The 27,107-nt window shown below is 34.9% G+C and overlaps 2 protein-coding genes across 2 annotated transcripts in view; both read left to right on the top strand.

Moving 5' to 3' along the window:
- Positions 1–3,055, top strand: part of LOC149799671 (uncharacterized) — a 54,848-nt gene extending 51,793 nt beyond the window's left edge. The window contains exon 8 of the mRNA XM_089958252.1: positions 2,299–3,055. The gene's annotated coding sequence lies outside the window, so the exon portion shown is untranslated. The remainder of the gene's footprint in view (positions 1–2,298) is intronic.
- A 6,119-nt stretch (positions 3,056–9,174) lies between these two features.
- LOC149799670 (uncharacterized) overlaps positions 9,175–27,107 on the top strand; it is a 30,752-nt gene continuing 12,819 nt past the window's right edge. The window contains exons 1-9 of the mRNA XM_089957109.1: positions 9,175–9,873; positions 10,564–10,626; positions 11,312–11,383; positions 11,905–12,054; positions 12,868–13,017; positions 13,894–14,043; positions 21,478–21,531; positions 23,723–23,779; positions 25,177–25,230. Of these exons, the coding sequence (XP_089813235.1) occupies positions 9,843–9,873; positions 10,564–10,626; positions 11,312–11,383; positions 11,905–12,054; positions 12,868–13,017; positions 13,894–14,043; positions 21,478–21,531; positions 23,723–23,779; positions 25,177–25,230 (781 nt within the window). The 5' untranslated portion in view covers positions 9,175–9,842. The remainder of the gene's footprint in view (positions 9,874–10,563; positions 10,627–11,311; positions 11,384–11,904; positions 12,055–12,867; positions 13,018–13,893; positions 14,044–21,477; positions 21,532–23,722; positions 23,780–25,176; positions 25,231–27,107) is intronic.

Raw genomic sequence — 27,107 nt, 5'->3', positions numbered from 1 at the left:
CTTCCTAGTCCCTTATTCTGACCTCGACACTTCTTTCTTTCAGACTTCCGTCTTAAGACTGTCCCGTCTCTCTCCAGAAAGCTGTTCCTTAAAGGACTTAATTGCCACTTTCTACATGTTCATAAAATTCCCTTCTTTTACAATACTCAGAAGCAGACTAGCTATCCACACTGCATAAATTTTGAACTAATCCGATAGAACATCACCCTTGCTTCACAACGACCAGCCATAGTTAGCACGTTAGCAGTGTAACGATCGCTACCGTATCTCAATACCTACTCTACCACATGCCCGATTACTATTGCATAAAATTCACAAAATTCTAGCTCACAGCAATCCCTAACTTACAAGATTATTTACACATTACATAATCAAATATAAATATGCGATTATCGTTAACTCACGATAATGAGTATCGTCTTAACAGACAAAGAAAATTATTTCATATAACCCTATGAAATCCTACACATATGAAAACGTGGATAGCATGCAATCGTCAATGCTATCGATTAACTCGTAACTGTAAAATTAAAGAGATAAATTGCATAACAACTCAAGCATCAACAGATTTCCGTGAAATAGAATAAACGATACATAATATGAATCCTAGTCATGTGAAACACATTTGCATAAAACAAATAATCAAAAGAAAATTACGTGGGAAGTTAAAATTGCCTACCATAATGCTGTTCTCTTTCAGAAATTGTGCGTCCAAGCACTAAACCCTCTTTTTCTCACAAGACGGCCACCTCGTCTCTTTTATTTTTTAACGAGAAAAGCTCTATTCTTTTTAGGCTTCATCGGAGCCACTCACTGAAATTTTAGACTAAAGAATTTCGACTACGGTCGTCACTTTTAGTTTACATTATTTTCAAAGTGTACGCCTTAATATACTTTGCCCAATCGTAAGCATTGTTCCGAAACTACCCCAAGATAATCGTTTTTTCTGTCAGATTTCATACAGCATAGAATCTGTTATGCATATCAAAATTTCCTTTTAAAATGATAATTTGACATGGGTTCCTATCAAGAGTTTATGGTTGATAGCTCATATGTTTACTTTCTCAGGACAGTGTAGCAATGCTTTGGTCAATCTCAATGAGTTATAAATTCTAGCCTTTCAAGTTTTAACACTGACATGGGAGGTGGGGGAGAAAATAAGAAAGGTTAAAGTTACCCTTCACAAAGACTTTTCTGGCTTGAATGTGATAAAAGTTTAATGCTCAATGCATTCAACTTTAAGGTTTAATACAATTCAGATTATACACTTTACATTATTTATGTGCATGTTCCATGAGAAGTGTTACACCAGTCAGTAAAACTAGGTATACCTGCAGACTCATATTTGTTGTTATGTTAATATATCACGAGAAGCATGACAGGAATGATAGTTGTTTCTTGTTGCAGTAACAATGACATACAGCATTTGATTATTTAGTTTGTTACACAAATGCACCACGAAAAGCAGAACACCATTCTGACAAGAGTGATGTAATGTGATTTGGATTTTTAAAGTAACTATAACAATTTTTCACTCATATCGCTATGATGTCTGCAGTGTGGCAGTTCATAGTGTTGTCTAGCAATGGGACATCATGCCGCAGACATGTAGCATGATGTTTCACCCAGTCACATTATCTTGACACCAGGCCAATAGGTCCTAACTAACCTCTTAATGTTGAGCGCCAAGCGAGGCAGCTGTTTGTACCATTTTTATAAGTCTTTGGTATGACTCGTCCGGGGATCGAACCCACGACCTCCCGCATCCGAGGCGTATGCTCTGACCACTAGGCAACTGAAGCGGTCCATTCTGACAAAGGAAAACTATGGAAATCGGTCATGGCACAGATAACATTTTGTATGACTCCATTTATAAAGCTTCAGAAATTTTCATAGATTAAAACTATCCAAAACTTTGCCCTCTCTTGTTGATTTAGAACGATTAATAAATGAAAGTGCTATCTTTTAATTAGTATATTTCTCCAGTTCTAAAACTAACGTTGCAGATTCCCTTTGAGATCGTGTATGGCAGACGATAGGAGCGTAATTGTCATAATTTGTCTTTCCTATCAACCTTTGGCGATATATGCATGTAAATATTCATATCGGGATATTAAAATCTGTTTTTGCAAAAATTCAGATATTCATTACATATGTTAACCGGCTGGCCAAAAAAAAACTTAAAGGTTTCTTTCTGATTTTTTAAAATGTTTCTTATATTATTTAATGATTGACCAAAGTCTCTAACCAAAATAATCTTAATATTATATTTCTAAAACTTATTTCTTTTACTTTTAGCTGGCACATGGAAAGCAAGTACAACACCAGTGAATATCAACCAAACTCCATCGAGTAAGAATTAAATGGAAGTGACATTTCTTTTCGGATGAGGGAACATGATTGGACAATGACAGTGTTTATTTGTGTGTCTGCATCAGTTAAATTAATAGTACCTGTACTGTATACTTACAGTTGCGTCAGACAATGTTGATTTAAGAGTCATATCTTTTGATGTGCACACTGTGACATGGAGAGTATCACACCATTCAGTCAAAATAAGGTTACTGTTACCTATATTTCAACTGCATCCGCCTTGTGTAACATTTGAGCTTTGCTGTATTTTGGATATTTCTAACTGTAAAATAATATTTCTTGTTATCAAAGGTGTCATTAGGAGCATTATTCCCATTTTTAAGATCAAAGTGACTTTGACCTTTTCATGTTCTGGAATCATGCACTAGCATGTGAATTTTGTTCAACGTCTTGTGCGTTATTGTTTACAGTGCAATGTTGCATATTACATCAATACACAGTAAATATCTGAACACCATGCAGACAGTTTTCTTGTTTGTGTTGTTTTGGACATTTAATTCCAGTTTATCAAACTTCAGAAAGCTTTTACAGGATGAATCGGACCAACATGATCTACCTCATGTTGATGTAGAAAGATTAGTTAAAATCATGGTATCTTCAAATAGTACAATTGTCCAATACTGAAACTAACATTATGACATACCCTTGTGATCATCTATAGGAATTGAATTAAACAAAATTCTCAAACGTTCATTTGTTGCATTTCTTTGGTTGATCATTTCTACAATATCATTTCTCATATATGGGAATTTTTTGAAGAAGGTATGTGAAGAATGTTGTTAAATAATTTTGAACCATTTTATTTAATGGTAGGCGAAATAGTAAGCAAAAGTGATTTCTTTTATTTGTAATGTCGACAGCAACAACACCATTATGAACAACTACATAGCTACCACCATGCAAGAGTTCCATTGAAGTGATATTTGTTTTCGTAAAGGAGGGATGCACACGTTGAAAATGTTTAGATGTATTTTTTAATTTTTCGTGTTTCAATTAATAGCAAAGTCTTTCGAAAATACTTTTTGATTTCGTTATCATTTTACTTAATCCTACCTACTCTAAAACGTTGACAGGGCTTCAGGAGAAGTCTCCGTTGTTGTGAACAATAGGGGCCCTCATAGACGCATTCTCTTAAACACAAATTTGCATGTAATTGCTGTGTTACTTAACATCCAGTGATTTCCGCTTGTTCTTTTTATATACCACCGACCACCAAGCTACTACCAAATGAATTATACAGCCTTGTTTAACAACTGCCCGCTCCATTTGTTCTACTCGGTGCCAAAGTGCCAGAGGCCAACAAGTAGAAGATTTCATTTTTAGACACAGATTGTGTATTTATTACACAAACACACCGACATATTTACATCCAGGAACAGGTACATACAGAGTCGTGTCCCTGCACTGTCGCCATTATTTTTGACCATCAATTATTACAACCAGGCAATGAATAAAATAGGGTTGATTATCTATCTATTCACGCTTTTCATCAGACTATAAATTCTTTATCATTTGAAATGAAAATAATTTTCTCAGAATCAATATTAGGTCTAGGACAAAAATATGGTATTCTTTTTGTTTTCATCTCTCTAATCTTCAATGACGACGACTATGATGATGATATTAATGACGGTATTGGTGTTGATAATTATGATTTTAAACGCTACCATCTGCATGCACTGTTAAGTATTATTTGCGTTATTATTACAGGAAACAATACTTGCATAGGCATCCTATCTCTATAATTAATACTTACGAGTTTGAACGACAAAGCAAAGGGATAGCATTCTAAATCATGCATGATGAGTATGTAAATGACTGTTGCCAAAACTACCCTGACAATGAATGATGTCTAAATCATGCATGATGAGTGTGTAAATGACTGTTGCCAAAACTACCCTGACAATGAATGATGTCTAAATCATGCATGATGAGTGTGTAAATGACTGTTGCCAAAACTACCCTGACAATGAATGATGTCTAAATCATGCATGATGAGTGTGTAAATGACTGTTGCCAAAATTACCCTGACAATGAATGATGTAAGAACTTCAATCAAGACACCCCGTATAATTTTGATTTCATTTACAAATACTGCTTTGCAAAAGATGGTTGTTATAATAGAATTAATCATCTAAAGGAAACCGAGTTTGTTAAGAATTAGACCAGTTGTTGATATTATGCTCTGATTATTCGCAGGCCTACAACTAAATTTCGAGCGAATTGGGTGAAATATGTTGTTTTAATTCTAAAGAAAATCTTTAGTCCAGTACAACATTCCACCTTTAGTACCACGACTATATCTTCTAGCTACTATTATTTTCATTTTATCAACGTTAAGGATGCATCCTGGCATCTAAAGTTTTATCAAAAAATATAAATTTGCAGCTATTCTGTTTCAGATGATTACATCGTGTTAAATCAACAAAAACTCTTAACACATAGGATAACAAAGTTTAATGTGGTTTGATCGATATACTATCGTGTGCTTAGCAACTAAGGAACCAAAGCTTACGTAAGCATGTATATATAGTGCATATACATATCTAAGAAATAAAATAAGTGAAGGGATATTATGTTATTGACCAGGTGCTATTTCACTATAACGGAATATTTATTGTAGTTAATGGAAAAAGCGCACTGTCCTCATAAAATTATTACATTTACGGTAATGCACCACGCACATACCCAATACAAACAAAGAAAAAGGTATAATAGAGACAGCTGTGTGTGTCTATATATATATATATATATATATATATATATATATATATATATATATATATATATATACATGAGTAGTCGTAAGTAGTAGAGATCAGATGCTCCATTAACATTTATTGTGGATCATACAAAGGTGGATTGTGTGAAACAAAATCAATGAAAATGTTGTGCTTAAAAGTAGCATGGTGATTGAAGAACCTTATAAAGCATAAATAAAGTAAATACATTAATTTCGTTCATTTAATGAAAACTTCCATTGCAACATATGCAAAATATTATATCAATAACTGACCAGTTTGGACTGCACAAATGAGCAAACATGCATTACAGAAAAGTTGTAAAGTGCGTTTACTGTTTCTGTGTATAACCTGAATCTTTAAACACAAACTCTGGTCTACTGTCCAGATATAACAAAATGTAAACACAAGCGTTTTTCTGAAAATTGTTCCCTTTAATTTATAAGAACATCAAGAAAATATTGGTGAACGGACACGAATCACATTGAATGAGATGGAACAAACGATATTTAACATAACAAGTGGAATGCAAATGCAAAGTTCCTTAATTAAAGCAATACGCGCATAAACATAAAGAACAGTGATGAATTGGATAACACATAAATTAACGTTAAATACAACTAAGCACGGCTCATAATGCAAGCCTTGAGGTCAAACATTTTCCTATATAAATTGCATACAAATAGTAAAATTGGTTCGAAAAAAACTGATTATGGTCATGGACATATTCTCAAGTTTCATTTGCAACCTCCACCCTTGCTCCATAAAAGTGCCTCACAATCAATAAAACAAAATTTATAAAATACAAGTAAAAATCTCCTCATTAAATAATGACAAATAAATGCATATATATAGACACATGGGCATTATATGACTCAATTCTTCACATTACCAGTAATAAAATGTCCTATTCACAAAATAATTAATAGGGTTCATCCATTTATACGTACGTCGATCTTGATGACATTGTGGCATAGCGAACACATTCCTGTACTTGGTAGAGTAGAGGTAATAAATAGCAAGAGAGGAAGGTGTAAAACTGCAGAAAGAGAATAACAGAGTTTGTTTTGAAATCTACGGGATATTATTTGCTTTTGACATATTCATTAATTCGGGAAAAGATGGAACAAACAAACTTAAAGAAATAGATAACGGTGTGGACAAATATAGAAAAACATGGATAAGGATTCAAAAACTGATAGAAAGAGGAGTTAGAACCGGAAAAGGCATTATTTAGGACGATGTAGTTGTAGAGTAGGCTAACTTTACTTTTAAAATATTCTCACTGTAGTTAAAATTGAAACATTGCATAAATTTAAAGTGGTAGATTTAAGAAAACTCTACATTTATCCAATTCCGTTTGAACAATTTTAAAAATAAAGATCTGAATCTATGCAAAGTCAACATCTACTATTACACTCTTTTTCCACTTGCAAACAATCGGCATGCACTGATCACTAACAACCATAGGCAAAGACATTTCTTAACTTATGAGTAATCCCTTATCATAGTAAGCAATGACCAGAAGGTTATGATACAACCCCTATCATAACAAAGCTGTACACATTAAAACAATTAGAAGGTGCTATATTGGAACTAAGTTATACATCAGGCATACCATTGTCCGCATAATATAAATAATGTAGGACACTAAACTACTGTGGTAGCAAAGATAACGCAATAAACAAGCCTCTGTAAAAATACAACAAATAAAGAATTCAGTACAAAAGAGCCAATTATAGGAAATTGAAAGGTTCAACGTATTCAGTCACTTTCATTGGTCTGTTAAAAAACAAGACACAAAAAGGTAAATTAGAATTGGTATAGTCACTAAATGATGATAATGATCATGATGATGGTGATGATAATGAAATATTATCAACACTGACCGTAAAGGGTAAGTTTGAGATTTAAATGAAGGAAACGATTTGTCCAGCAACACATCATACATACTTCTAAATACGACCAATACTGTTCAATATAATTATACAAAATGTCTCATCTGTATGAAGAGCAAGCTCAGCGAAAAATCCCATGCAAGGAGTTTTATGAGTACGTTCCTCCCTATGTGATCCATGTTTAAATTATCGCATGAAGGCAGAAAGATTCTTCCCTGTTAAAAAAAGTTTTTTTTTGTTGCTGAGATACATTGTCTTTCCATGTGAGTTCAGTTCAGTATCCCTATAGTTTGGTGGCAAGGTATGAATTTCATAATTGATCGGTCGACCCTATAACGTCATGTGGCGTTATCAAGAATGAAGAACAAAAAAAACAAAAAAAAAAAAAAAAACAACTAAAATTTACATAACTCTAATACTTTGATAAAAAAAATTTCCGTCGTTCATACTTACATGCGTTTTATATGTGCACCTAAAATAATCCACTTAAGTCAGGAAAGAAACACTACTAATGCTTCTGTCTATATTAAAACAAATTACTGTTCAAGAAACACTGAATAGTAAAATAAAAAATGTTAAAGTGAAAATAAAAATGTAAAGATAAATAATAGAAATTGTATTGTTCAAATCCATGAATGGCAATTGCGATTATTTCAGGTAACAAAGTTTCAAGGGAAGTAACTTTATGTTGACTAATACATTGATGATAATCTTATACAATATACTAATTAATGTGTAAAAGCTATACATTTCCAATATAGCCAATAAATGAAAGTCTTAAAATAATATTCTAGTAAAATGATGGTCATGATGGTAATATCCATTTTGAGCAGTTGTCAAAACATAGATCGAGGCATATGAAAAAATATTTTATATTTTATTAATAATTTTTGTTGTTGTTGTTGTAGAGTTTAACGACATTTTTCAGCACATGATAGGCTATACATGACGGTCATTATTAATGGTGGAGAAAGGACCCGGGAAAACCCCAGAAAGAACCACCGACCCACGAGAAGCTACTGGCAAGCTTTCTCACATACCCACATTAGCCGAATCCGAGACTCGAACCCACGCAGACAGATGTAAGATGGCAATGCTCCGTAACGGAGAGCGCTTTAGACCAGTCGGCCACTCGGGGCCCCTATGTTATTAATAGAATTTGGATTTTAAATATACTATTAAAGCTTACAAATAGTTTTCACATGTCACGTGATCCTCTCGAACATTTGTACTTCAACTAAATACCAGTAAGGGAATTTATCATGCTCATTACTCAAGGAAATTAAATTCCATATTTTTAAAGCTAAATTTAAACTTAAAAATGTCTCCAATTGTTGTCCAATTCTGTTGGATGAACAACACAAAAGGAAATAGTCCGTTTATAACGTCATTTGATTTACTAAATGCCGTTTGGTATGGTCAGCAAATGGGCCACATTTGTACGTCTCAAGTACAACGTGTTAGGCAATTCATCAGAATTCATGAATATACTTACTGATGACAGTCATATTTAGGAACTCTTAGACCGACGTTTAGTTCGCATTGAAGCCGTTTTACTAGCCCTCCGATACGTTGACCTAAGAGATAAAGCATGTAAATAATTTATTGCAGCTCACTAACTTGAATTCCTGGACCTCATTAGCGGCTGAGGTAAAATCAGACACACATACAAATTCGATGCTATTTGAAGAAATGCTACTCCTAAAATAAAAAGAAAATAGTGTCATTCCTAGAAACGTTTTGATTCTATCGAACATTGATCACGGATGGTTTAGACGATGCAGTCCCTCACCTCTGTGATTTAACTTCAAAATTCAAACATGCTAAGGTACCTGGACTGGTGCGTATACTTTGCTTTTGAGAAGCTCCAAGATGAGATAAGAAACACATGCAGTTGTATCCAAATGTCTGGAGACTAGATGTTTGCAACTGAGGCACGTGATATGTTTCATTTCCGGAATTTACTGATGAGGGACATCCGATAGTTTCCTTCGGAAAATACTCATACCGCGCAGGCAGTCTTACGCTGTTACGGAGAAGGAATGGTTGGCAATATTATTGGATGTTCAGTGGGTTTGAAAATAAATTTTATGCCAGGAGATTTTTATTGAGACGACCAACAAAATGCTACAGAGGTTAAAGTCACGAATGCGCACAACGACTTCAAACTGGAGTCTCGCCTTGCAAGAAACATAACATTAAGTACGAAAAAAGTTTCGGATGTGCTGTCTACCATTGAATGTTATAGTTATCAAAATAATTGGAAACGTTCAAGGCTGACATTTAGTTTCCGAACGGGGCCATATGTAATGTATATAGCCGAGTTCTCTACTGATACACCAAAACTGTAAACAAGCTTATGTTTACAAATCTGTTGCTGTTATAAACGTGTGATAGCCCGGGAGTAGTATAAGGCGGTTGTCATTTTTCGACGGGACCTTCAGGCATAGTTGGGTGCTGTAGAGACGTGTGTAACGCAGAGACCCTTGTCAGACCGCGGAGGATAGTCGTATAAGTCATATCAAGACGATTCAAACGAATATCCAGGTTCAATGTGTATAGGAGCATGCCTATTTGGACTGTAATACTCATCTTCATTCTCATTGGAGTATTCTTGAGTTATTGAGCTGTCTTCCCTCGTATAGGATGTTATGTTGAGTGAATCACTCCATTGTTGTTCTACGTGACTATATATAACATAAAAGTCGATAAGATGCTTCGGATTTCTCGCAATCTTGACGAGACCTGATAAGATTTCAAGATATCTCTAGGTCTATGTTACTGACCTATTTGTAAAAACTTGTGTATGGTTTGACCTCAAGAAAGGAACATGGACTTCCTCAGATTAGTTTGTATGATTTGTAAGTATGCAATTCATATATTGAATAAATCACTATGCACATTGTCAATGATCGTTCCCTTTTAAAGTGGTAATAAATACAATAATCTGGATGATGGTTGTTGGGATTCATTCTGTATTAGCTTTATCGAAGTCAAACAAAATACTATTTTTTATTTGCTGACAACATGACGTATTTAATAATACAAGTAGAGATTTGAGATTTTACAATATGCCTTTAGAAAAGCTCTCTTAATTATGGTAATCACTTTATTGTTGATTGAAAGAGAACTCATTTAATGAGCTCATTTTTGAACCGTATCGGTGATATTAAATCATAATAGATTCCGTCATCTACATGTAGTAGTATTCACCCGATAGGCTATCAATGTAACATTAGTTGATGAGGACATGTACAGGTATATGTATTTCTTTCCATTTTAATAAGGCACAGTGAGATACACAAGTTATGAAATGCCTGTTATGAGATACAAATCAATACGTATTTCAGTTTTAAAAGCAAATTTACTTTCAATTTAGGGAGAAAAATGGTTGACTTTGTTTTATGGTCTGTACTAGTAAATATAGTTTTACATGTTAGGCTTTTTAAGCCACGTCCTCCCTAACAGTCATCCTAGCTCGTCGTGTTGATTTAGGAAGAAACGTGGCGTTCTATGGCTTGGATAAATATGCTTCATGAACTTTATTTTAGCTGCAACACTTGTTCTCGAATTGTTCACAAATATGACGGAGGGATACAACTATCAAAGTCACAGTAAGTACATTCGTACCTGAATTATACTAATTATGATTAGACACGATGCTGTTAAGTCAGCAATGTTAGAAACAGTTGTATTGTATGACGTCGGCTTATGTTTTAGTGATTTATTCAAAACAAATTTCTCTTTAGTAATTGATAATGTCGAAATAAAGATCATTGCTTAATTGAAATGTTTGCCGAAGTATTGCGAACAACTTTGAAATCTTTCGCTTGGAGATTACCTGCGCCTTAGTAGATGTTTACACTTAACAATACCATTTACAATACGTATGTTCAAACAATTTTCAGTATAAACATGGGTAATTTATACTCTACCAGTGTTATCTTCTGCAGTAGCCATGCTTTATATATACCCTATTTGATACATAAATGAGGAATATATCAGTTTCACAACGGGCTACATATCTTTGTCCAATTTGTTATGTGTACAGTTTGTGAGCCACCTTAAAAATGATCTGAAGAATCTAGATTAAGTTTTCAAACCTTGATGCATCAAAATTGTTATCCGAAAAACGACTTGAGTGTCTTCCTCACTTGTGTACTAGCATGCATGAAATGTTTTTGAAAGTTAATTATATTAGCTTGACTGCTAGACATTATCTTTTTAAAATCAACTGATACCTGACAACAATTATCAGTCAGAATTACTTATTCGTTTTTCTTTGAATTTTGATCTTAGGAAGCTCTATGATTGTTCAGAAGCAAGAAAAATCTGAAAAAGAAAGATTTTTGGTAACAAACCAAAATGCCGGTATGTTACTAATATATTTCCGTACCTTCATAAAACCTTACACAGCCATATGACAGCTCTTATCGCAGTCTCGCGATTATCTCACAAAGCTTGATACACGATTCATTCTGAAAGTGTTAACATTCAGTAAACAATAAAAGCGTTTGCACAAAAATTGAAGCAAATGTTTCTATGTCAAAAATACTAAGAATATATTTCATATAATTGACACAAAGGAAACATTAAATGTTTTAAATATGTTGGTGATACAAACAACGTAACTAATGAAAATAAGTGTTTAATATAGTCTTTTTGTGTAACATTCATTCAAGAAATAACTGTTCACAAAGGCATTATAATTTGTAATATGGATTGGAAATGTTTTTGATAATAATGTTATATATTTGTGTGTGTATGTGTGTGTGTGCATGAATGAATGGATATTCACACACACACACACACACACAAAGAATGTAAAGAATGGTGTTAAATAAACTCTTGGCAAACCCTCTACATATTTATGGAATAATTATATTTTCTAGTTTGGAATCCTTGGTCTCCATGGTCTGCATGCTCTACCAGTTGTCGAGAAGGAGCTCAAGCAAGAGGACGAGGTTGTAATACTGGAGTGACCTCAGATTGCCCTGGGCAAAACTATGAAGTGACTGTGTGCAATTTGGGACCTTGCTCTGGTAATACGAGTCAATTTAGCTCTTATCGATCTCTTAGGAATGAATGCACCAAGTATTCTATGCCTGTGTACTCTGGCTTAATTAACGAGATCCAAATTGTCTATATCTAGTATACACAAGAGAGGGAAAACCACAAAAAGGTAACCTTATTCAGCCCCTAATGTAAATAAATGCATCAGAATTATCATATGAATCATATTCAGTATGATAATCCTATATTTGATTTCAATTTCAAATTATTAATCATAGTTACATTACGTGGACCACTCTTCCTATGTTCTTTTAAAATATATGTTTTCATGATATTGCAACAAATGTATGATGGTCCGTTAGACATTGCCGCCCAATTGTGGCACACGCACACGATCTATTTATTCTTTTCATATATCTAGATCCTTTAATATTTTGTTTACGGTATATATTTCACATTTCCGAGTAGTTCAATGCAAACATGATGTGATTAATAAATTTTTGTCGTGTTTGATTTCCTTAGGAAAATGGTGCAATTATGAATCACATATTGCGAAATGATGATTCACATATTGGATATAAGGAACTATTTTCATCTGGATTTGTTCATTTATTATTTGTTTTTTTTTTCGTATTCTGATCAAAGATTGACAAAACATAGATTGACACAGATGATGATGCTGACGCTGATGATGATTTGTTGAAAGCCATAGATAACTGAGACACGAATGACCAAAGTATGGTATATAATTAATTCATAATCATTTTAGGCGGTTGTTATTTTTTTTTACTTAAGGTAGGTAATTTTGTGCATTAAATATATTTGTCTCTACTACATATCAGTTTGGAATCCTTGGTCACTATGGTCCGTATGCTCGCATACTTGCGGTGACGGACTGAGAGCACGAGGAAGGTCATGCCAGTCAGGAGTGATATCAGATTGTGATGGTCCACACTACGAGATGGATATTTGTAATATGAGATCTTGTCCTGGTATGTTTTCTTGGCACGTTACCTACTTCATCATCAAACATTTATGTACAGAATTATGAGTAGAGGTTAATAACTGAATTATATCGTAAATTGTACTTGAGACGCGACAGGTTTGTCGAACTACTGAGGACAGGTTGCTTATTCTTCCTTTGCCCATCTGTTTGGTGATACGATGCATTCCTTTAAACAATAAATAACATTGATGCATTGTAGAACATGTTTGATGGATAAAGTTATTGGAGTATTGTCATAACCATTTCGTCCCTCATATGATAGTCTTAGAAACGTTCTGAAGCGGATATATTATTATTGTACAAGGAATAATTAGATCAAGTCCTTGCAATGATTGTTACCTACTCGTGAACAATAGGATCGCAGTCGATAAATAAAACTTACAATGCCTCAATTTCTTTCTTACAGATATTATATTTATTTTGCCATTTGTATTATACATATAGAACACGTGAACTATACCATATATATATATATATATATATATATATATATATATATATATATATATATATATATATAATTTAATTATTATTATTAAAATTGTCACATATGCCTAACTTTAAAACGACAAGGAAATTGTAGCATTTCTCCTGTTAGGGAAGGAGGAAAAATATTTTTCAAGATACAAATTTTTTAGAAGCCTTCGATAGTTTAGCTGCCATTATATAAACTGTGCGTCTATGGTCAAATTCATATATTAAATTCAAAATAGACATGAAATAGTTGTAAGAAATAGTAGCTAACAATCCACCGATGGTTATAATTTTAAAATTTGTACAGGAAAACAATGACTCATAAGCTGTCAATTGCACTGTTAATGAGTAATTATAATACAGATTATATTCTTAGATTATTTTTAAGCATGGACTCCTTGGTCGTTGTGGTCGGTTTGCTCACACAGTTGCGGTGGCGGTTTCCAGACACGAGAAAGAACGTGTAACACTGGCGTGAATTCAGATTGCGAGGGTCAAAGTTATAATATACGGGAATGCAACTCGGTACCCTGTTATGGTAGGCTTTATTGTCTACTCTTGTTGAGTATGTATGTATGTATGTATGCATGTATGTACGTACGTGTACGTACGTACGTATGTATGTATGTGTATGTGTGAGTGTATGTATGTATTTATGTATGTATGCATGCATGTATGTATGTATGTATGTATGTATGTATGTATGTACGTACGTACGTACGTAAGTGTGTGTGTGTATGTATGCATGTATGTATGTGAGGTGTATATTTGCAAACTTTGTTTCTCAATCAGGATGTGATATGTATGGATGGATGTAAAAATGAAGGACAATAAAGTATAACTTGAGTGAATTATAACTGCGTGCAACGTATCTGATAAACATGTTAAGCTCATGCTAATTAAGTGTTTGTACACAATATTGCGATATGTCAGCAGGATGACGGCATGCAAAATTATCTGTGCTTAAATATTGTTTGACTAATGTGAGAGCTATGTTTTGGATGTCGATTTTATTGTATTTATTATTTAGCCAACACTTGTGAATATTTTGCCTCTTGAGTATTACATTGATTACTTATCCTGACTTCAACAAGAGTTTCGTTAAGAAAATAAAGTAATCTATATTTCAATCAACGGCAAGAAAAAACATCGTTGAACATAAGATTATTTATTATAACTTCGAAACAAAGCTTTTGTAAAAATGAACCTTGCATAGTTAAGGAAACAACATCCTGAAATTTATTGAGAAAAGTGCAAACAATGTGTAGAATATAATTAAAAGCAGACTGAGTGTTGGGGCCAATCCGTCATCGTTCTGACCCACGAGCGATATGCTGTGTTATCAAAGCTAACGCGCCCTCTATTCACATCCTACTGTATAACTGTAGTCTCTTTGCTCGCTCATAGTCCTACGTTGTTTACTTGGTGTATAAGCCCATTATTTTAGCCACCTAATCGAGAGATGGATCAGCGTGCTCCATTGCACGCTTGCGCGGATCTCTGTCTTGACCACCTAGTACTTGTCCCATTCGTATAGGATGATTCTGAGAACTTTCTTGGAGATGGAAAATCGTTCATTCATCAAATATACAATGTCCACGATGGTACTGAGTAATGCTGTCAACAGGATAAAAATGATGTCGTGCTTCTTGGCCCCCACAGCTAATCGGATGAGCCACTTCCATGGATTGCACAGTCCATATTCCAAGGAGAGACACAGACACGACGAATAATGCGCCTTTGACATTGCATAACTTTAATTAATAACCCCTGATTACAGGACAGCGTGCAAGCAACTTGCACAGACACACAGTCTTTAAACTTCGATCGTCCGCACGACGGTAATGAGGTTGAGGCAGATGTTGCTGTTTTCATGGACCGTTAGAGCCACCGCAATGTCGCTATTAGTAAATCGGGCTCCAATAGACTGGCAGATGGTTACAGTAATTGTGCTGCCGGTAACTGACCTTGATAGATTTAACGAGAGTTTTTGTCTGATGATGCAGGTACGACACAACCTATATTTTGTGAAAAGAATGTGCTCTTACAGAGTCTGATGAGGGTGAGTTTGCGTACTTCATCGTATACCACGGCAATCGAAAATTTCACACATCGGCTGTCCTTAAGGTCTTACCGCTTGCTAATATAGCGAGTTTGTCTCCAGCTGGTCTCAGCCAGGCCTTGGATAATCTGGATAGTTTTACTAGCTGTTAGCTATTAGGCATGCTCTCACTTCCCAACTAAAACGGAATTGGTGAGCTGGCAAGGATACTCCTGTACCATTAGGTCATACCAGTTGTCGTTGTCGTCGTCGGCCAGAGTGCCTGCCAGGTTAGGCATCACAGCCATCTACTTGATATCTCGTTGCCGGTTCTAATTACGGAATCCAAAGATAGTTAAGTTTGCCAAGATGCAAGTGTCGTGGGCGCCGACGTAGAGGTCCTAACATCGGATAGCGGCGACGGCAGCACACAGGTACACGCAGCTGCTCGTAAATCTCTCGTGCCAGCAAAACGCGATCGTAAAAGATAATGATGTCGTCCGGCCCCTTTGTGTCGTCGATGCTATTAAAGAATCATATCGGGTCTTCTAACGCGTCGACTTAGCGTATTGTAGTCTTTGAAGATGGTTGCGTCGTTACATCCTAATCTTCCGCATTACTCTTGGTCGTCTGTTTTGGTAACGTCCACGTACAACAGACCCGTTTCCACTTCATATAGCATGTCAAGAGGTTCAGATACAGTTGGTTCTTGTTGCTTCCCAGTGAGTCTATCAGCAGCGCGCGAACGCGGTCGAAATGAAAGGACCCATGATACCACGATTTTCTTATTACCAGGCATGTCGGAAAAATCAACGACGTCCATAAGTTGTTAAATTCTGCGATACCCCTTCCCCAAAATACTCGTATAGTCTCAGCAAAATACTGGGACAGTTGGCCGCCTCCACGTGTTGGTCCTAGCCAACAACTCGTACGCCTGCGTTGTATATGGGGATAAAAGTTCGTATTTGTTGGAGTCTCTAGAGTAAACAAAACGCGGTTGCGATATTGCGGCCAGACTAGGAAAGCTTCCACGGCTGCACTTCAGTAATTATCCCGGAAAAAACTTACCACGCAAAAACTACTGCAAGCCTTGGACCAGGATCTACATCAGACTGGATGCCGTCAGCAAACCCAAGCCGGGAGAGGCACCAATCAACCATGTGGACAGCGCTTACTATCAGTACGACTTGTCTTACTCGAACAGCAACAACATGCGCTAGGCACACGTGCTCTTGATCCACAACATATGGACCTGTAGTAGTTGAGATTTCCTATTATTATCAAACATACCTGAGCATATAACTTGTATGGCCCTTGTAATTGTTTCTCTGAGCAAAAGTATGAAATAAACGTCTGAGACCTTTTGATATTTGAAAAATTGGGTTCTTAGTTATGCACTTGGTCTTGTTAAAGAACATATCTTCATGAATGAGGCAACATTTGCACACTTTGATCTTGGGATTGCCACTGCAAAATGGATTTTGTCTGTCCACTTGTCCATCCATATGATGTCAACACAGAGGTTAGGTATTATATCCAGGTCATTTTCTTATACATCTTTACTTGCTGAGAACCATGACGTGATATTTAAATTTCTCACCATGTGTGTAACACATTCATCAGCGAAACACTAAATGAATAGGTCAGGCATTTCATAACCCAGTGCTTATATTTCCATTGAGATCAGTTTAAACTGGTCAGACTTTGTTCTTAATTTTTCGTGTAATTTTTATTTATAGATACTATTCATTGAGTCACATATGTGTGTATGTGCAAGTGTTATTAGGAGGATTACGCCATTCAGTCAAAAGAAAGCCCTTGTTGCCCCTATATCCCAGAGTATAACGTTTTCATTTATCTCAGTATTCTAGACTCCGTTAGTTGCAGAATTATATAACTTGCTATGTAATTGCATCAAGAGAAGCATAACTCCCTTATTTCTTGTTACAATGACATACAAATCAAAGTGCGCATGGATGAGGTTCTTGGACACTATTGCATATCAGACAATTTTTTTAGCATGTTATATAAATGTATCAAAAAGAGCAAAACATCATTCAGATGATTAAAGCTATGCAAACTGGTCATGACGCTGTTGATTGTTTTTTTTGTGTGACTCCATTTACAAAACTTCAGAAATTTGTGCAGATTGAAACTGACCAAACAAGTATTTACATCTTGTTGATTAAGGAGAATTATTAACAAAAAGACGTTTCTTTCAAATAACATATTTGCCCAGTTATAAAACTAATGTAACGATATGACCTTATTATAACGAATAGCAGACGATTGGAACAAAATTGTATGATACTAATTTTTTGACGATGTGTTGATTTGAATATTTAAGCTGGATCATAGCGTGAGTTTATAAACGTTTATCTATTAAAGATAAATGTTAGCCTGCTGATGAATGGGCACTGAATACCTAATATGTAATATTAGTATTTCCTTATCTCATCTAAGAGTAGACCGAAAGCCTCCTATCAAAATAATCTTAATATTATCTCAGCAAAAATTGATTGTTTTAGCTGTCATGTCGACAAAAGCAAGAACTAAGAAGAAAACCCATCCAACAATATAAACAAGAATTAAATGCAAGTGGAATTATTTCTATTACGAGTGGGTGGTTGGGGCGGTGGGGCACGATTAGAAAATGTTTTATGAAGTTATTTGCAAAGTCTCCCAGAAATTGTGTTTTAATCTCAATATCATCTTATTTGACTCTACGCTTCTGCAGAAGATTCAATAGCATGAAGTTTGAGAAATATTGGTTTTGGGGCATTGGATATTCAAATAGTTTTGGAAAAGAAATTCGAATCTCTATAATCCAAAGTCAATGTATCCGTGGCTATTATGCATTTCTTTCGACGTACTGTAATGATACATACATCATGGTAACAACCCTAGTGCCTTCCGTTGCCGTTGATACGGGAGTGTAATGTACATCATGACGGATTGATATCGACACAGTAAAGACAATGATAAGGGCTCGATTCGAAGTAATTATTTCTGTCACGCACCATAAATGGCCCTAGTCATATGCATGTAAAACATTAAAATTGTATAATGTTTTTTATTTTATATTTGATTGTATTGTTGTACAGCACGTGCATGCTGAGAATTCGTATATCTTTGGCTTTAGTTGATCTTAAAACCTTAAATAACATAAATATCTTAGAAAAACTAATGTGTTCGTTGACGCAAAATATCCGACAAAAATGACGAAACTGTAGAATCAGTACCAGTAGAATGACAGAGACCTTTTGGTAAGCGATCCTGTTGTTTTGTGGTATCACAATCTTCGCATTTAAAGACAGCAACACATAAGATACAGTTACTGTTGAAGAAAATGAATTTTTATCTACTCACATCTTGTTGTGAGGGAACATTAAGTTCCTAAAGGAGACTGTAGCGAGAAAACCGGGTTCGGATTTATAACAGAACACGTTTTGATGGTGACAAAAATATAGAGTTTACATGAATAAAACAAGAATTATGACTAATACGTGCGTGTGTATTAGATCCAACACGTTGGACATATTAACACAATCCGCATGAACCTACTAATGTAACATAACTGTGAATACAAGTAAATAACATTAAATAGTACAAGGACAAAGGTTAATGATTCACAGTAATTCCACACGACGACAAGAATGGCGTGTTTTACTAAAAAAATAAAAATAATGTACTTTACTCACATATTAAAATGATGTATTCACTCAAATAGAGAAAAAAGATGTACTTTACTCAAATAGTAAAATTTATTTACGGTAAATTCACACGACGAAAATGATGATGTGTTTTACTCAAATAGTAAACAATGAGGTACTTTACTCAAATAGTAACATAATGGAACGATGGGACAGATATCATACAAAATATCTTAACAGTCCCAAAAGAATGGGTATAATTAACCCCAAACTTAGCCCACGGCTAAAAGATTACATGTATGGAGTTATTTAAAACACCCCGTCACTAGAATACTTGGCTACCAGTCACACTGGTCAATCGAGCAGTAATCATTACAGGTAGTCACCCACTAACATACAATTCATTGGTCAACCAAGCAATCAGCGTCCACAAATCGTTCAGCAACGCCCGATCACTTGCTATTCAACCAGCAACACACTGTTCAATTAGCTGCACGGCCGCCGTTCAACCAGCTTCATCACCAGCTCCAATATCAGCTTCACAGCCGCTATGGCCAGCGCCACAGCCGTCATGGTCAACTTCTATCGTCAGCTCTTCAGCTGGTACCTGTCAACCCTGACCACCATGGTCAGCTCCACAGCTGTCACAATCAGTTCTGGTCACTATGGATCAGCTCACCAGCTGCCACGGTTAGCTCTGATCACCATGGTCAGCTGTGATCAGCCGAAAATGCATCTACCACTGTGTACTAAGAATGACACGGGGATATATGATAACATGTAAAGTCATTATATATGGTAAGCTAAACAAATTACGTTATCGGCACAACATTACAAAACAATAAACAGGTTCAGAAGTGAACCCACATGTGTCCGATAAGAATCATATGGTTCTAAACGTTTCTCAATAAAATTCAACTTTATTGCTAATATAGATATCTTGTCAAGTCACATACAATACTAGCAAATATTTGCATTATACTACTCAAACCGAATTTACATAGAAAATATATAAAATTAAAAGTGGTAGTACAATAGGTATAACCTTAAATATACATAGGAAATTAATAAACAACTCATTTACCGATACAGCTGAAGATTTGCAACTGCTTAAGCAGACTGCTCACTGACAATACGTTCCGAAATGTAAAGATTTCCTTGCGTTGAGGTATTTATACACAGACAATGTAGCCCTACATCGTCTGTGCGCATCAGGAATATATATTTTTCCTATCCAAAGCACTTCGCACGTGCGACATAAGATGAACCGAACTCACTATTTCAAAATATTTGTACAATATTCATAAGTCACCCTCGGGTATCGTTGTACATATAAAACGAAATCCGAATACATATATTTAATAAATAAATGGATTTATACAATTCCGTGACAGAGACAATATTTGCTTGCTCTCACCATCATTTTTGTTAAATAAATAAATGTACATACATACATTTCATAGCTCAGTGCCTACCTCCACGTTAAGATCCAATCTTTGGACAGATTGTGCATTTAAGTCACTTTAGCAGACACCATTGATTGTAGAGTCACAAATGTGTATTTGTGAAGGTATCATGAAGAGTTTTGCACCATTAGTCAAAACATGCACCTGAGTGTGTCCGTTGTTCAGTTTCTTGAACTCTTTTTCATGCAAGGCAATTTGGCATGTCACATATATGCAAATTGATCCTGCCGCTGTTGACAGTTTTCTTTTGGCTACGATTATCATAAATCAGAAATGTTCATAGATTGCTGACCAAGCTAAAGCCACTTCTTGTTTCTTTAGAATGGTTAATACAATAAAAGTGTTATCCTCCAATTGGCTCATTTGTTCAGGTATGAATGCAACGTAACGGTATTCCCTTTTGATCATAGTAACCGACTGGAACCAAACTGACTTACATTTTCTTTGATATCAATTTTGGACGATATTTGTTCAATGAATATTTTTTTTTTGGAAATTAAGTAGTAGTTGAAAGACAGTATATATATATATATATATATATATATATATATATATATATATATATATATATATATATATATATATATATATATATATATATATATATATATATATATATATATATATATATATATATATATATATATATATATATATATATATATATTTATGTGTGTGTCAGTTAGTTTGCTGACGAAGGATAAATAAATAGATTCATCTGATGTTATGTCCTTTACATATTTTTTAATGGTAGAACAAAACCGCGGATCAAAATGATTTGTATATCTCTATAATGTATTTCTTTGTTATAGCTGTAATGTCGACAACAACAACACTGTGGAGAACAAGCACCCACCCACCATCAGGTAAGAATTAAATGGAAGTGACATTTCCTTTTCGGAGAGAGGAGCATGCTTCGAGAATATGTATACATATTTGTCGTTTCGGTGTATCAATCAATTGTAAATTCTGAAATGACGCTTCAAACGCAATATTACGTTATTTTACCATAAACTCTACATAAAATTTACGAACCTGTGGTTCGATGGATATCGGAATGTGGGCTTTGGACTGTCCAACTTTTTCGGTTGAAATATTGTGATATTGGACACTAATCCTCTGATCTCCAAAGTCTGTGCATCTATAGCAGTTTTGCATCTGTTTACGATCGACTGCAATGAAACTGCAATGAAATGTGCATTCGTATACCAACTTTCTTACTTGATCCTGCCTTTGACAAAGACATGTAATATATATATATATCGTTATACCAACACGGAAATAATTTTGTTGTATATACATATTGTATTGGCTGATAATTGCTATGATATGTAACATTAAAATACTTACTGTACATTCGCATAGTACAAAAGGCTTAAAGAATTGTTATTTTTTCTCCAATAAAAGGTCCGATATGTTTATCTTTTTTAGTGTCATGAAGAGCATTACACCATTTAGTCAAAACATGTTTTGTGTTACTATATTTCATCTGCATCCAAACATTGAAACATTTGCGTTTAACTTAGTGTCTGAGACACCTTGACAGTCAAATAATTTCTTTATATCGAAAAATTGATGACCATTTCTTCCCTCGTGTTGGTCTAAGTCAATGTTACCTATTTCATGTTCGAGTGATCTGCACTAGCTTGTAATATTTTGAATATAATTGCATACAGAGCAACAAAGCATAATACATTAACGCACCATAGAGTACAACAGTACTGAGGAAAAAGAAAGCAGCGTAATTCGGTCGCGCTGTTCCTGAATTTTCTTGTGATTACGTTAGAAGCCATTGTGTGTGAAACTTTAAAACTGAATAAGTTTTATTTTTTATTTTAAAATTTTATTGTGTTGTTTATACAACGTGTATTGGCTGTGATTTCGTACAAGATCTTACATTATAATTGCTATTCAACATTCATGTAAATGGAAAAAGCTTAAAAACTAAAGTAATATTTATAATTATCTCTTTCACAACTGATGAGAATATAAAATCAGTATTAAGAGAATGTCTAAGACCTTTTGATAAGGACACTTGATCTTTTGCGGTATGAGAACTTCTGCATTTAAAAACAATACCTAAGCAAGAGGTGAATGAATGCGAAAATATTTGCTCGCATTCTCCTTGATATTTCATATATGGTAAGTAATCGAAAACCGGATTGCAAAACAACTGATTTGTTTTAGCTGTAGTGCCGACAAAAGCCTGCACCAGGGATAGCATTAGACCTGCAACATCATGCATATACTAAGAGTAAGAATTAAAATTAAGTGTCCTTTCCAATTTGGAGGAACGGGTAGATGGAAATCGATTCCAAAATATTTATTTGAATGCTTCGTTATTGTGCATAAATAAATTTCAATGTCTTGTGCAAGTGAAGTTTAAATCTCTATATCACTGCTGTCCAAAAGTTTTGACGCCATGGGCCACTGAAAAATGTTTTTCTTGAAGCCAAGGACAGCAGCAGGAAAATGAAAAGCAACGACTATATAGCTGCTCGAGCTCTGGGGGGCCATTTAAAATCAACCCGCGGGCCGCATGCGACCCGCGTCCCACGGAATGGACAGCACTGCTCTATATCATGTTATTTCACTCTAAACTTCAACGGAAAATGCAATGACACGATGTTCGAGGAACATTTTATTTAGGACATTGGAGAATTCGACCTTTGATATGCATTTATTTTGATATTGGGCATCCGAACCTCTAATCTCCATGTTCTATGCATTAATAGCCATTGTGCATAAGTTGACAACGGACTGCAATAAAAGATACATAAATACAACAGCTTTCGTGCCTTTAATTCGGGCGTGTAATGTACCTCACGATAGATTGATACCGACACGGTAAACGCCATAATAATGGATGGATTCGCGGTAAATATGCCCTTCTTGCCCAAAACTTAGTCGAGGTTACATGTTTGTCTGTTGACAAAGAAGCCTTACATGCTTTTAGCTGATTTGATATTTGTTTCTGTAATTTATAATGGTAAACCAAAGCTCTGATCAAAATAATTGTAATATTATCTATCTAACGTTGATTTATTTTGCTTGTAGCTGGCATGTCGACTGCAGGAACAAAGTCAGTTAAAACAAGTACCCAGTCACCGCCAGGTAAGAACTAACTGGAAGTGGCATTTGTTCATCGGAAGGAGAATCACGGCTTGACGATGTTTATTTTTATTGTTTCTTTTTGTATATCAATCAATTATAACTTCTCCCGGAAACGCTGTTTGTGTCTTTATATCATGTTATTTCACCATATTATTATACCGCAGATTCATGAATCTGAGGTTTGATGTAATTTGGTATTTGGACTTTGTATCGTCCGACAATACAAATGCAACCATTTTGATAATCAACATTAGAATTTCTACTCTCTGCAACTTAGCATCTGTTGACGATGAAACCTATATTAACATAGCCGTTTCAGTGCTTGACCCTGTCTTTGACAAAGGCGTGTAATATATTTTATAATAGATTGTTACCGACACAGAAAAGACCATCATACAGGCTCAATTTGAATTTTTATATAACCTATATTTCAGCACATTGTACTTAAATTAAGAACTGAAATAAAATTTATGCTGAAATTATATGTGAACAGAAGTACAATTTTTGATAATAGGTTCGAGTAGATGGATATTAAACTGGAGTGAATAATACCTCATCAGATCCGTTTGATTTACTTATTTGACTTGTCCTAAGATACATTAGAAATTATGAGGGAAACATTTATGTCATGAACTCAAATGCAAGTAAGCATCTTGTTTACTTCTTAGAATCATGACCAAATCAGGCAGAAATTATTCTCAGTCACCCACAAACATTAAGCAAACAATATTGATATTCTTAATAAGTTTACCAGACAATTGATTGAAGAGTCACATATGTTTGTATGTGCAGTTATCATGAGGAGTTTCAGTGAAAACAAAATCACTGTTACCTATATTTCGCCTCCATGACGACCTGTGTAACGTTTGAACCTGTGCGTTTTACACATTATCTTAGAACACTCTTAGCACCAGAATCACATTTCTTGGTATGTAAATATACCACGAGGAGCATTCAAAATGACGCCACTGTAACGTATTGTTTGTTTTAGTGACTTGTACCAGAATATGTTTACTTCAATTTCTTGGATACTATGCACATATGGTAATTTGGCATGTTACATAAAATCAGCATAAAAAGTAGACCATCATTCAGGCACAAGAAAGCTATGCAAATCTATCATACCGCTGTTTATGCGTTTCATTAGTCTGTTTATCAAACTTCATAACATTTTGTTGAGTAAAGATGATCACATATTAGTCCCATCTTATTGATTTACACTGATTAATAAAAGAAAGGTTTTATACTCCAAATTCAGATATTATACAATGACTTGAACAAAACAAGGAGGCATAAAATGATGATGTCATGTCATTTCTATAGTATCTAATGGTAGACCCAAACAGCTTATCTAAATATTATTTAACCTCACTGTAAATTAATTATTTTTCTTGTAGCTGAAATGTCGACAACAACACCACCGGGGAGAGCAAGCACACAACCACCATCAAGTAAGATTTATTTCGGAGGGACGATCGCATTTCTAGATTTGCAGTTTAGGTGTAGCAATTGCAAAGTCTCAAGGAAATGATGCTTCACTCTCAATATCATGTTTTTTTGCACCTTAAACTCTACCCAAAATCTAAGAACACGAGGTTCAATGCATATCAGAATTAGACTGTGGAGTGCCCAAACTTTTCTGTGGAAATATTTTGATATTGGTCATTCGAATATCTAATCTCCAAAGTCTGTGCATCCATAGCAACTGTACATCTGTTTAAGATCAACAGCAGTCAAATATGCATCATATATCAGCTTTCTTGCTTGACCCTACCTTTGACAGGGTCGTGTAATATACATCATGACAGAGTGATATCGGCACATAATTTGTTTCATTCTAAATTCGATTATGTTGTTTTTGCATGGCGTCTTGGATAATATTACATTAGCTACAGAACATTCATGTGGTATAGAAAACTTTACGAACTGTAATTTTGTCTCCGATAAAACTGAGGATAATATAAAATCTTTACGAACGTAAGTCCGAATCATTTTCGTAAAAAGAAATTGATCTTTCTTTGTATGACAATCAACGTATCTAAAGACAGCAACACTTAAAACACCGTTCGTATTGAACAGTAGTCTTCTTATCTATGCACGTGGTGTTATGAAGGAACATACGTTCGTGAACGAGACAATAATTGCTGGCTTTCTCCTTGATTTTTATGTATCTTGCTCAAGTGAGCTTAAGCCGTTCTTCATGTCGAAATGACTGATGAGCATTACTCCCATCATTCATTGGTAGTCGCGGTTCAGTGACATGCACTAACATTTCAATGCCTTTGACACTAGCATTCAAAGCAACGTAACATTATACATACATAAAGAGCACAAAACACGAAAACTATGAATTCCGATTATGACGATGTTGTGACTCTTTCTTGTGACTCCGTGACAAACATAGGCGTGAAACTTTTAACTTAGTACAATGATTTTGTTTTGTTTTTGTTGTAATATTTGATTGTGTTATTTATACAGCCTGCATTAGCCAATAGGTCTTATAATATCTTAGGCTATACATAGTATTCATCATTCATGTAACACTGGTCTAAAACCAAAATGCTTCGGTAATAAATGTAGTCAAACTTGCATACTTCTGGGTCATTGAAAACGAAAATGATGCTTAAAATTGTTGATTGGCTCTAGTTTTACAGACATGATTCTGGGTCAGTGTATACGACCCTTGACTTGGTAATGATGCAGGATAAGTGAGTTATAACGCGAAGGGATCTCAATGCAACCCAGAAATGATTAAAATACATCTTTAACTGATCCATGACTAAATCTACGACTGTGTTTCTACAGTATTTGCTTTATAGGTAAACCAATAAATGATGTAATGTGAAGCTGGTATTGCGTCATACATTATATGAAATGCATCATATTATTCCTAGAAGTCATGGGTGATGCAATCATAATTAAGCTTAAATCTACTGGACTAATTGCCCTATATGATCTCTCGAAATCATAGAGTGCCCTCTTATTTGACAGTGTTATATTTTGCAACGGGAAACATTTCCGTTTAGATGGAGGCAAAGGATGACACTTCTCGTCCTGAAGCATCAATGTCACATGACCCAGATATTTTCCCATCCTTCTCCTCTGAACCACGTCTCAAAACACCAAGTGAACTGAATGACCTGGTCAAGGATTCGGAACTATCTAAGAGTAAGAGAGAGCATTTGGGTTCCAGCCTACAGCTGTGGAATCTCCTGGCAGGTGATGTTAGGTTTCCATGTTCCGTTACCGCCAAAAAAGGATCTTGTAATATTCTTCTTCATGGAAGTTGCTCAGCATCGATGGTGTGATGGCAGTTCATAACATCGTT

This window comes from Sinohyriopsis cumingii, chromosome 5, assembly GCF_028554795.1.
Source record: "Sinohyriopsis cumingii isolate HCF-2022 chromosome 5, ASM2855479v2, whole genome shotgun sequence".
Taxonomy (NCBI): domain Eukaryota; kingdom Metazoa; phylum Mollusca; class Bivalvia; order Unionida; family Unionidae; genus Sinohyriopsis; species Sinohyriopsis cumingii.
This window is presented reverse-complemented; position numbering and strand designations above follow the sequence as displayed.